General features: G+C 40.4%; 1 protein-coding gene across 3 annotated transcripts in view; it reads right to left on the bottom strand.

The window, feature by feature from the left end:
• Positions 1-12,353, bottom strand: part of LOC133483957 (guanine nucleotide-binding protein G(i) subunit alpha-2) — a 40,725-nt gene that overhangs the window by 4,939 nt on the left and 23,433 nt on the right. For all 3 annotated transcript variants that reach the window (XM_061785878.1, XM_061785877.1, XM_061785880.1), the window contains exons 3-5: positions 11,698-11,740; positions 9,434-9,575; positions 5,112-5,272 (exon numbers count right to left, since the gene is read on the bottom strand). In XM_061785878.1, the coding sequence (XP_061641862.1) occupies positions 5,112-5,272; positions 9,434-9,575; positions 11,698-11,740 (346 nt within the window). The remainder of the gene's footprint in view (positions 1-5,111; positions 5,273-9,433; positions 9,576-11,697; positions 11,741-12,353) is intronic.

A 12,353-nucleotide genomic window follows, 5' to 3' on the forward strand; every position in this document is an offset into this window, starting at 1 on the left:
GATAATCAACGCTTCAGCACACTCAAAATGAGGCACTGTTTTTTATGAATAGCACTTGGAAAAACATTGGAAAGTTGTATTTTTTTATGACTACGATGCAATACTATGAAAAAACCTTTTTACTTTAGAAGAACATTTTTACAATTAAAGTTAGGATGCACCGATACCACTTTTTTTCAGACTAAGTACAAGCACTTACATTTGAGTATTTGGCGATACCGATACTAACAATACTTGATGATGCAATTAGGTCTTGCAATTGTGGCAAAAATGTGTTTTATTTGAATCAGATATTGTTCAAAAACAAAAAAATGTTCTTGGACATGGCATAAGTTGCACTCAAATATAACACTTTTGAGAGTAACAGCTTGTCAGCATGCTGAAAATAGGGGAAATGAGGAAATCAGCCAAAGACAAAGAGAGATTAATTGCTTTCAAACGGTTAACTTATGCAGAATGTTTACCACAAATGATTCAAATCTTTTGAAATTTTTTATTTTTTTTTTTTAAACACAGATTCATCTGCTTCTACTATACGGTATTTCCTCTTACTTTCTTGTTTGAAAGATACCCCAAGTCCCACAAATATAGAAGAACTTGGGCCCTTTTTCAGCAGTCGCACCGAGTTTTATTTTCCAGACAAAATCAACCTCATCTACTTGTATTAGGCAGTCAGGAACGCTATCTTTGGCATCTTGTGCTTCCGTTTGTTTATTGCCTGGTTCAGATGCCTTCCAGGTCGAGCTGATACGCGACGATTTGTACGACATTTTGAGACCGATTAAACATTTTCTGTCACTACTGAGTAGATTGCCAACATTTGATGCGATATTTGGTCAATCAGTGGAGGATTCTTTTTAACGGGAGAGTGTGGAACGGGATGATGGATGGATGAGGACAAACACAAGCCGAACAAAGCATGATGCACTTCTCAGGGGACATAACATCTGCTCAACCAAGGAGCAAATGTTCACTCAGCACACTATAAAGTGCTCCCAAAGCTGCAATTTTTCACTCTTTCCAAAAAGGACGTTGTTTTAGAAAGTAATCAGCTCTTAATGAAGGAAATTCTCTCTCGCTGCCACAAATGATTCCCCGAGTTGGGAGTGCGAATCGAAGGATGTAAAATGGATTTGTCTGAAAATATGACGCAGCTAAACTCATGCGTCATCAATTCTGGACTTAGCTATTTGTCATTTGTACTGCTGACCCCGCCCCCGGTCTACACTACATAGCATTATATCAGAAAGCATTTGTCTGCCACAAACAATGGCTTTGTGTAATAGATCAAGTCCCGGGATCCATTGCATGTGCGGATCTTCCAGCTGTTCACACAGGATAAGCAGTATAGAAAATGGATGGATGGCTATTACAGCTCGTGCAGTGGCTGAAGGAGGAGGGGGTGGTCATGTGACTCTCTTGCTGTGTCCTCGATGCAGAAAATATGTCACGTGGACTTCTTCTTTCGAATAGGGCAGACGTTCTTTTCCAGGGTTTGCCACGTTCTAAATCTCAAGCGATATTTTTCAAACATCCAGGTATTGCTGTTCTACAATAAACCTGGCATCCTACTGATTTTGAATACATCCATGCATCCATTTTCTGAGCCGCTTCTCCTCACTAGGGGCGCGGTCGTGCTGGAGCCCATCCCAGCTGTCATCGGGCAGGAGGCGGGGTACACCCTGAACTGGCTGCCAGCCAATCGCAGGGCACATACATCAAACAACCATTCACACTCACATTCACACCTACGGGCAATTTAGAGTTGTCAATTAACCTAGCATGCATGTTTTTGGGATGTGGGAGGAAACCGGAGTGCCCGGAGAAAACCCACGCAGGCACGGGGAGAACATGCAAACTCCACACAGGCGGGGCCGGGGATTGAACCCCGGTCCTCAGAACTGTGAGGCAGACGCTCTAACCAGTCGAACACTGTGCCGCCGATTTTAAATACAGCAGGAGCTAAATAGGGCAGAAACGAATAATTGACATAACTGGAATAATTCGATTACAAAAAAAAAAGTTAAATCTCTGCCTCGAAGCTTCACGATGATAATCATTCCAGGGACTAATGTTACTGCAGACCCATGCAGACTCCATGTAGAAATAAGTCGGTGCAATGGTGGTGATCCAGTAGGAAAGAGTGTGTAAAAGAGAAGCTCCAATATATGGGATCATTTCACACTTCAAAAAGAAGATAAAGTGGAATGTGCCTAACTGTGACTAACAATGTGACTAACGTACCACAACAGCACATCAAAGCTAAACTATCGACGTTTGAACATTTAATATATTCCACCACAGCTAGTTAGATCATGGATGGACACAGCCGCCGGCGCACTTTCAATTGCAATTTTTATCCGATTACTCAATTAATCAATGGGCTAATCGGTAGAATAATTGATTCTAAAAATATTCGATAGGTGCAGCCAGCCCTACAGCTAAGGTTAAAGGGCTGACAAATAACCGAGGACAAACATGCGACCACACAGCCAAGAAGACTACCGCGAGAACATAAATCGAAATTTTAGGCTGGTTACGATGAGATGTAGAAGAAAGCGCCCTCATATTTTTTTTTATGTCCGAGATGACAGCAGTAGCTGAAGTTAAAGGTCTGACAATAGGTGCATTACACACAGGCAATAAAATTACTACAAGAAAATAAACTAGATATTAATCAACAGGTTGGACATTATTGTGCTTTCTATACACAAGCTCCCATTTGATTTTAATATCTGACAGGAAATGAGACTAGATTACCGGTCAAATCAATTCATATTTCTGATCTTCAAACTTTTACTAACCAAATCAAAGATATAATAGATTTTTCAAAAATAATCTTCTTCAACTAATGAAGTAATTGTCTAGTTTTGAATGAGTCTCATCAAGAGTCATTAAGGGGGCTTCTCATCTTGCAAACATTCTACTTGAACAAAACATTTTCCAGCCGGCTGTCCGTCAGCGAGCGAGTGAAGGCGCCTCTGTGCCTCCAGCCCACCTCGCTTACGCCAGCATTACATCAGTATCATCAACATCCACCCTCATGGCTGGCTGGAAGCTCATCTAACCTAGCCTGCCTTGCGCACTCAGCTACACTTCCTTCCTACTGAACACGACTGCTCCCTCTCGCTCTCGCTCTCTCGCTTGCCCCTTAAAGGGGTCACACACGGATGTTGGACAACACACGTTATAATTATTTTTTTAATCATTTAGGTCAGGGGTGTCAAACTCATTTTTGTCACGGGCCACATCGTAGTTATGACTTCCCTCGGAGGGCCGCTACAACTGTGAACCCATATAAATGAAAGATTACCTCATATACTGTAATTACATACAGTATACACAACACATTGATGAATAACCAGTTTTGAAATCAGAAGCCTATAAATACGTGTTTTTCGACAATTACATTTCTTTTCAAAGTGGGATTGGTAACAAAAAAAAAATGCTTGCAAATATCTCAATGGTATTACACCAGAACACAATGAGCAATTTTGATTTGCTTTCGCGGGCCACATAAAATGATCTGGCGGGCCGGATCTGGCCCTCGGGCCACCAGTTTGACACCTGTGATTTAGGTGGTAGAAAGGGAACTTTATATTAAATTGTTGTGTTTGCTTTTGACCAATGTCATTGAGGGTTTCCATAGTTCTGAAATGTAGTTGATTAAGAGTGCCCTGACTTACAAATTTATTTATTTCCCTGACCAGAGCCGTAACTTAAAACATTCCTATCTCAAATCACCTTTTCCCAATTGAAAACAATGGAAATGGCATTAATCCGTTCTAGCCCTTGTGCTTCAGGTGTGCGCCTTGGCCACTGGGGGGCAGTATAACACAGACACAAACGAAGAAGAGTTTCACAACTTGGCTCAGTAAGCTGCAGCAATATTAGTCTGTTTTCACAGAAGACAAATGTGCCTGTGAGTACTGCTATATTGCTACATGTATTGTTGCACCGTTTATGTTCAAATATCTGTTGCTTTAAGAGTTATAACACCACCAGATGGATGCTATTCATTAGCCCATCTATGGCATTTTTTCATTGCATGTTAGCATTAAGCTAGCACCTTAACTCAACTTGTGAGTTAGAGCGTTGTGAAAATTGTCTCTCAAATCTCAAAATGCACTTTGAAGTCATATTTCTATCATTTTACTTACTTAAGAGAGAGGACATGGAGAGCTTGCAGAAAAACAGTCACATGGCAAAGAACAAAAACATTATAACACCACTATAAAGGATAATTTAATGTCCACAATTGAATTGCTCGTGTGTATTGTATTTTAAAAAAAATATATGGCACTCATGTTTGTGGACTGTATCTAGCAACCTGATGGAACATAAACGAGTTCGATTGATTTTCGTTCTTTCAGTCTATTCGGCCCAAATTTATTTGAACTGATTTTTAAAATGGAGTCTCACCACTATTAGGCACTTGTTGTGCCAATGCATGGTCGTCATCAGTGAAACCAGTCAGACTTTTCTAAAGGTTGTATGAATGAAAACATATCAGCTCATCTGAGCAGCTGTAGCAGAGAGACGTGCACTTTCAAAAACGCGGAAAGTATTCAGGGATTCATCATCACAAGGCCTGATGCAATAGTTTGTTTCGTTTTGTTTTTCAGCCATCCGGCAAGATGATTGTGCTCATCTGCTTACAATATTAAAGAATCAAACCGCAGGGAAGGCTAAATAATCAGGTAACAGATGATATCTTGCCAGTCTCTATGGCTCTCTGGGGAGGTCAAAGTAGGTTTTCCAGAGCAGACAGAGCATATGAAAGAGGCGCCATTAGATACATCTCAAAATCTGCAGAAGTATTAGCCGCCGCATGTGACACAAAACATTCCATCAATAATCACAATGATGCAAACATACAACATTATATTTTCTCTTTTAATACAGTGCGAGACGAGGAAAAAGAGCACATTTAAAAAGATGTCATTTCACTAAGTTGCATTTACATTATTGGTGGAATAGAGTCTGTTATACATTGGAGCAGATTATATGTGAACAGATGCAAAAGTGGGACGGTATCAGTAGTGACGGCTTGAATAGCATTATTTCCGTGACTGGAAATGTGCCAGCAGAGCACACAAATTCCCACTTACTATGCCGCCGAGTCGTTGAGCTGGTATTCCCGTGAGCGCGCGAAGCAGCTCTGTGTGCCGCCGTCGGCCCACAGTCGCCGGATCACGTCGGCCAGGTCGTCGGGTAAGACGCCCTGCTCCTCGGCGGCGGCGGACAGAGCGAAGAGTTGCTGGGCGTCGTCCTGCAGCAGGGGGCCACACAAGCACAGGCGGATGCTTGTATACAAAATTTTGCCATGTGAAAAAGTCAAACATCACGTCATCTAATACAGTCTCCCTACCTTGATATCTCAGGGGACAACAACAAAAAAGTCACTAAAAAGTATATATCCTGAAATAATGATGATTTCCTCTCAATTTAATCAGAAATGGAGCTATTTAGTGTAAAATCTGGGCCTGTTTAATTGAACACAAAGCTGATATATCATGACTAATTCTGTTGTCTGACTGATAACAGGTGGGTGCACAAATGACTTCTACCTACTGCCATCAATTGGAACATGCCACAAAGATACATTATTTGGAGTAAGTGAATAATTTTCAGACCAATTAAGCGAAAGTGGATAATTAGGAATCACGCTGAGATACATGCACGCTACGGCAACACCTCCAGGCAGTATTATTTGCTGCAATTCATTCGAGTCGGAAATTTTCCTTATCATTAAAAATATTTGAAAAAACGAATTATCCTATTTGTCCTATTTATTCAAATGCTTATCTCTACTTAAAAAAAAGAAGAAAACAAAGCTATAGAGCCAATGACCTCCACACAAATTCAATAATGTCAAATATAATGACAACATTTGCTTTAAATGTGTACAGTCCTTACTGGGGTGTCATGATTGGATTGAAAATGTAAAATTATTACAGTCGTCTCATAATACTACTGTTTCCTTTATATGGGACAGCGGAGTCCTCAGACCCAAGTTGCCATGGAAACAGTGCAGAGAGCATGACCGGCCCATCTTAATTGTTTTATTAGGTTTTACTGGGATTGTCGAGGAATTTTATTACTGACGACAAACAGAGGCTGCAAGTGATCTAAAATGCTATTTCCCTTGAAAAGAAGCATGATCAAATAACCGATTTAGTTTTGACCTTCAGTTATTGCCATAGTTTATTGTTTCGTTGCGTTGATTCCATACAAACATTCAGATTTATTCACATAAAATAGGGCTTTTTGAAAAAAGATCATGGAAGCAATGAAAATACAGATTCAAGCAGAGAATCAAACCCAGTAAATGCATTGTGAGGCAGACTTGCTAACCACTAGGTCACAGTGCTGCCCTTAAAACCAAAAGGATGCAACGAATACAAACTGCCCAGACTGATGAAGAAATGGTCTTGGCAATTACGAGGTTAAACAATATTTCATTCTTCAGGTTTGATTTCTAGTTGGCCTCTTAGGTAGCAATATAGTGCCAGGATAATAACCATAGGAACTAATGAAAAACTATTACCAGTGGGTGTGGGCTGAGCACAGCGGAGATGCAATAAACTGCATGCAGGATTGCTTTGTGGCTTCATTTGCTGCAGTTGACTACGGTGATGACATTCCTCAATCATCTCTATTCCTCTGTGCATGACATGAATAATCATGCATGCATTAGATGGGATGTGTAGTCGTTTTCTTTTTGAATCTAAAACATTTCATCGTCAAAAGTGATGAAGTTGCGTATTTCCAGTTCAACTACATGGGCAAGACCGGAAACGGGAAGTGAGGCAGTGAGCAGCCTCAGCTCACCTCAGATTGCACAATTCCGCACTAACTGGCTTGAGGAGACCTCAGTGAAGTGGGCGTACCGGAGTGCACAAGTTCACCTTCTATAAAGAGACGTACTGTAGCAAGTTGGCAACTGCAATTTTAAAATCGAGTGCATAGCTGCAGTCTGTTCATTCTAAAATGTTGCTTCAAAGGAAAACCAAATTGGGAAGATATTCTATCTAACCTTAAAACAATTACTCAAAACTAGACTACTAACACAAAACTGTATGAAACGCTGGAGCTTTTTGGAGCAATTTTGTGTGTGAAAAGAATCCTGATGGCAGAATACTGATGACACTCCATTTGAAGTTCACTGTAAAACTAAACAAACATTACAAAAAGAATTACACCTATTGAACATTCAAATACATCACAGCCTTAATTTCTTTCTTTGTGTTTTGTTCACAATAATCGCTAGCTCAAAGCCAACACACAAAGAATGGAAAACACCATTGACGAGCTAACGAAAATTTGCATCAAACTCATGGCACATATCTCTCAAAATAATGATTATTGGTACACAAACAAATGATTTAAAAAAAAGAAAAAAAACGCTGAAAAGTTGGATCAGGACTTCCCTAAATACAAGCGCTAAACTTCCAATAATACACTGTTTTTTTAATAGCGCTTTTTAAAAAAATATATATAGTACGCTAGTACCTTATAGTACTTGTACTTGCCAGACATACTGTATTTCACGTGCAGTGCCAGCTTTCTGTCCCTTCAGTCATGCAAGATTGACATCCATGTTCACACATTTATTTCCTTCTACACGTTTGTAACTGTTCATGCATAATGTACGCCCACATGCAGTCTTTCCAGTAATTTTTAGTACGGTGCAGCAGGTCCATTTAGCCGTAAAGGCCACAGGAAGCACAATCCTTTTAGGCTTGAAGGGAACCCTGTAGGAACTTTCAAAGGCCGTTGCACACTTGTGAAGGGCAGTATTGATGATGATAGCAGATTGTTTTTGCACATTTGTGCGTCTTGATTTCATTAATAATGAGTTTGATTGGTAAGTGTCCTGCGAATGTATGCTAATTAAATTCTCCTTTTGAAGCCTGAGTCCTAAGTCTCACAAACACAAAATCATTAAGATAGCACTAATTGATGGGATACGTTGCAGCGAAAAGCCTCATTAGTGTTCACTGCGGGAGCCAGGCTGCTTTACGCAGAACAGTTCCTCAGGTAGCTACAATATAAATAATAGAAGTGTGATGCATTGCAGCGGCACGGTGGACGACTGGTTAGAGCGTCAGCCTCACAGGTCTGAGGACCCGGGTTCAATACCTGCCCCCGCTTGTGTGGAGTTTGCATGTTCTCCCCGTGCCTGCGTGGGTTTTCTCCGGGCACTCCGGTTTCCTCCCACATCCCAAAAACATGCGTTAATTGGAGACTCTAAATTGCCCGTAGGCATGACTGTGAGTGCGAATGGTTGTTTGTTTGTATGTGCCCTGCGATTGGCTGGCAACCAGTTCAGGGTGTACCCCGCCTCCTGCCCGATGACAGCTGGGATAGGCTCCAGCACGCCCGCGACCCTAGTGAGGAGAAGCGGCTCAGAAAATGGATGGATGGATGGATGATGCATTGCATTTGCATACTACTCCAAGCTACAACGACAATATTAACAAAACTTTTCCACTGGTGTGTCATATCAACTAACCCTAAAAGAAACTGGCCTCAGTGAAATGATAAATGACAGTAGTTAAAACGTAGAATATAGTAGGCCACCCAAAGCCTGAGGAATTCATAGAATGTCATCATTGTGGATGCGGAGAAAGCACCTGGGCAATTAAATACAGTACGCTCTGCTAAACAAATTGCCAGCCGGCAGTTTTGAACAACAGAAAAACAAATCAACAATGTTTATGCAAGCTGGTGTGGGTCAGTAAAAGACTTTGTTTTCCCAGAGACAGTGAGTGGTACATGTTGAGTACCACTCTAATAGTGTCAATCAAATCTGCGCATTATTACCTTTTAAATTTAGTTTTTCTTTGCTAAAGCTATTGTACCAGTTCCTATTAGATTGTGCAGGTCTGTTTTAAATACAGACATGACAACCAAAATCCTTTCATTTCATTTAATTTAATTGTAAAACATACTGTATTTATGCAAATAGTGCAATAGGGCATTTGTTAACTCAACTGCAAATGGCTCGGGCAACTCCTGCCAGAGTCTACTGGAATCGTCATTAAAGACGCCATCTCCGCATTACACTGCATAAGGAACTGGTTTATAAAGTTTTTACACTAATTAATCTGAGAGTGCTTTAGTGCTGCTGTTTTGGTTAGCAGCCGAGTTAGCAATGAAGTCCAGATTACCTCAGCAGTTCACGTCCGCGTGTGAACGGCAGCATCTATGAAGTGAGATAACGCCTGTTACCACCCTTTTTTTCCCTGATGGGAAACAACATGCATCTATTTGAGGCGGGTTGGGCTACCTCAAGACTGAGCAACAAATGAAGGCATAGCTTCTTTTAGAGGTGGCGGACATTCGAGGACATCCGATGATCAATAAATCATAATATGCAGAGAAACGTTACGGTGTAACAAATGTATGTTTGCGGGTGGTATCTTACCACTCTGCCAGGGTTGTTGTAGTCTATCTCGAGGCTGACCATGGCTTTAACGATGGCCATGATGGACTGGATGGTGTTACTGTAAACCACAGCTCTGTATTGCTTACACTCATCTTCCGAGTAGCCGTCTTCGTGGATAATCCTGAGGAGATGTGAAACGGACATCATTTAAAAACGAATAAATATGCCATCTAATAGTATTGTCGTCAGCATTTAATTTTATTAATATTCTAGGTTTTTAACATAAAGAATCCATCTTTAAAATCGCTTATCCTATGGAGGGCCTCAGGGAGCTGGGGCTTATCCCAGCTGACTTTAGGTGAGAGGCAGGAGTATCTTTGTCAAGGCTTTGTCAAGTTCTGCTGATGTACCTAATATTGTGTGTTGTGTCTCACGATGCCTAACAACATGTCGATCCCGCATCCCGAGCCAGACTTTATCGATGCCATTACCGGGCACCTGAACGAGGAATTTAACTGTCTAATGCCGAGATGGAATCTCCCGAACTACTGAATCAGACCGCAGAGGTAGAACACGATGTCGTAATCATATTAACTCTCAAGTGAAAAAAAGTGCTCGCTGTTTGACAACTGCAGTTATTCGGCAGACGCATAGCCTAATCTAGGAAAAGAATTGTTTTCCTCAGCGGCGTGTACAGGGTTCCTCTGCGTGTGGAGTGATATAATCCATTCATATTTGTTTCTAGTAGGCTGACACAGATGTGTGCGTGTGTGTTTGTGATGAAATTAATCAAATCAAATCAAATAAAAAATTCAGGCTTAAAAAAGGGTGACAGACTGTGCGTGCTCCGAGCTCATAAAACATGGATCCGCTGCCTAGCCTCGAGGAATGTGAATAATTAAACCATTTAGGACCATGCGTGTGTTGGGATTGGTGCACAGGCGCAACATCGCTCTGCTGTTGTAGTAAAAAGACAGAGGCCAGGGTTAGAGTTTTCCCACTGAGACACAGGAGCAGATTTCTGTTATCAAAACATTGCATTATTTACTGCAAAATATTGAGCTAGTGCCGAGTGAGGGTGTCAGGACGGTTGAAGGATCATCATCGTCTTCATTGGCATTTAAAAAAAACAAAAAACATTAACAGGCTTTTAAGCCCATTCAATATAAATAATACACAATAGGCCAGCCGCAAATGGTTGCAAAATTCTAGGACATTTTGTAACATTCCAATTTAAATTAACTGAATAATTATAATTTCTAAATCAAGGTTCTAGCATTCCCGTGTTCCAGTTTTCTCCCATGCATGTTTGGTTAATTGAACTCTAAATTATCCATTGGTGTGAATGTGAGTGCAAATGGTTGCCTGTCAATGTGTGTCTTGTATTTGGCTGGCAACCAATGCAGTGTGTACCCCGCTCGGAGTCAGCTGGGATAGGCTCCAACACATCCACGACCCTAATGAGGATACAGAAAACAGATGGAAGAATTATAATTGATATTTATATATTGAAGAATTATAATTTTGAATTTAAAAAAAAAACATATACTGGTAATGCAAATTTAGATCAATTTACAGCCTACACATGCCTCAAAAACCTGCTTAGAATACGGTTCTTTTATCAATTCAAAAGGGACAATGCACATTAATGAACACCAGTACAATACTTGTGTAAATGTGCCAAAGTTAGCATTCAGCTAATTTACAAACATTTAACAGTACATAAAAATCATTCAATAAATCACACTTTTCACATTAAAACAGGGTCTAAAGTGCCAAACAAACAAAGTGCTTTTCATTGCTTTTTTGGAATAATTTTGTTTCTATTAATTAGTTTTGTGTCGACATAAGACCAAACCATGTTGATTCTTATGTTCGTACACAATACAGTGTGTTTAAATTTCAGTTAATTTGTCTGAATCGTCCTTTACATGCATGGAAAATCTTCCACTGAATATTGCCCCAGAAATACCCAGCTAAACTTGAGCTTACCAGAAATGTCCTGGCCCTTTACAACCCTCCAAGCAAATAAGCAAGAACTTTTCTGCCAAAATGCTGAAAAATTGGTCTGCTTGTGGATTAAAAAGAAAAAGTAGATTGAATGTTTTAATACTTATTTTATTCCATTTATCATGTGGACACAACCATGATAATTTGACTACTGTATGTCAGAATATTCATTTTAACACAGAAATCATTAGGGTCCCGTGACCCTTGTGAGGATAAAGCGGTACAGAAAATGGATGGATGGATCATTAGGGTGCTACAGGGAAAATGGAAATTTATTAACATACGGTACTTACTTCATCTGCTTTACAATGGTGCTTTTCCCAGACTCCCCTGCACCTGTTGGAATATTAAAGATTCAAGTTAAAAAAAACAACAACCTCAAACATCTTTGTGAGCAGAACAAAGTAGGATTGAAGTTCAAACTGTGTTCCAAAAAGCAAGCAACCGGAGCGTTCAACTGTCAGTGACATCACAAGAGCTCCTGTGTTGTCTGCTCTGTTGACATTCCTTTTGTGACACACATGAAGTGCACACATATGAATGTCTTGTGTGTTTGCTTCCACTTGAGGGAAGAGAGATGTTTTAGGCTGACTGCATCACTGGTTTGTTTGCAGAACTGCGGTAAAAACTATTTTTAGGAGCGGGCGAAGCTACGTAGGACACGGTCAAACCTTAGCACATACAGTGTACGCTATGGGCAAAACAGTGAGTGATGCTTCCAACTTCATAGTTTGTGGCAGTTGTTCAGTGTGAACAAGGTCAGTCACCGCAGGAACTTCTGTTTTAAGCAATTTCCTGTTAAAATCAACACATTTCTACATAATTAAAATGTTAATTTCTTTCGAAGAGTACATGGGGTGCTCGGTTTATGACAGTACAAACATATAGTTTCGACATTACGAATGGCGCGCAATGAACGACACTGAACAAAAATATAAATGCAACACGT

The sequence above is a fragment of the Phyllopteryx taeniolatus genome, chromosome 9 (genome assembly GCF_024500385.1).
Source record: "Phyllopteryx taeniolatus isolate TA_2022b chromosome 9, UOR_Ptae_1.2, whole genome shotgun sequence".
NCBI classification, from domain to species: domain Eukaryota; kingdom Metazoa; phylum Chordata; class Actinopteri; order Syngnathiformes; family Syngnathidae; genus Phyllopteryx; species Phyllopteryx taeniolatus.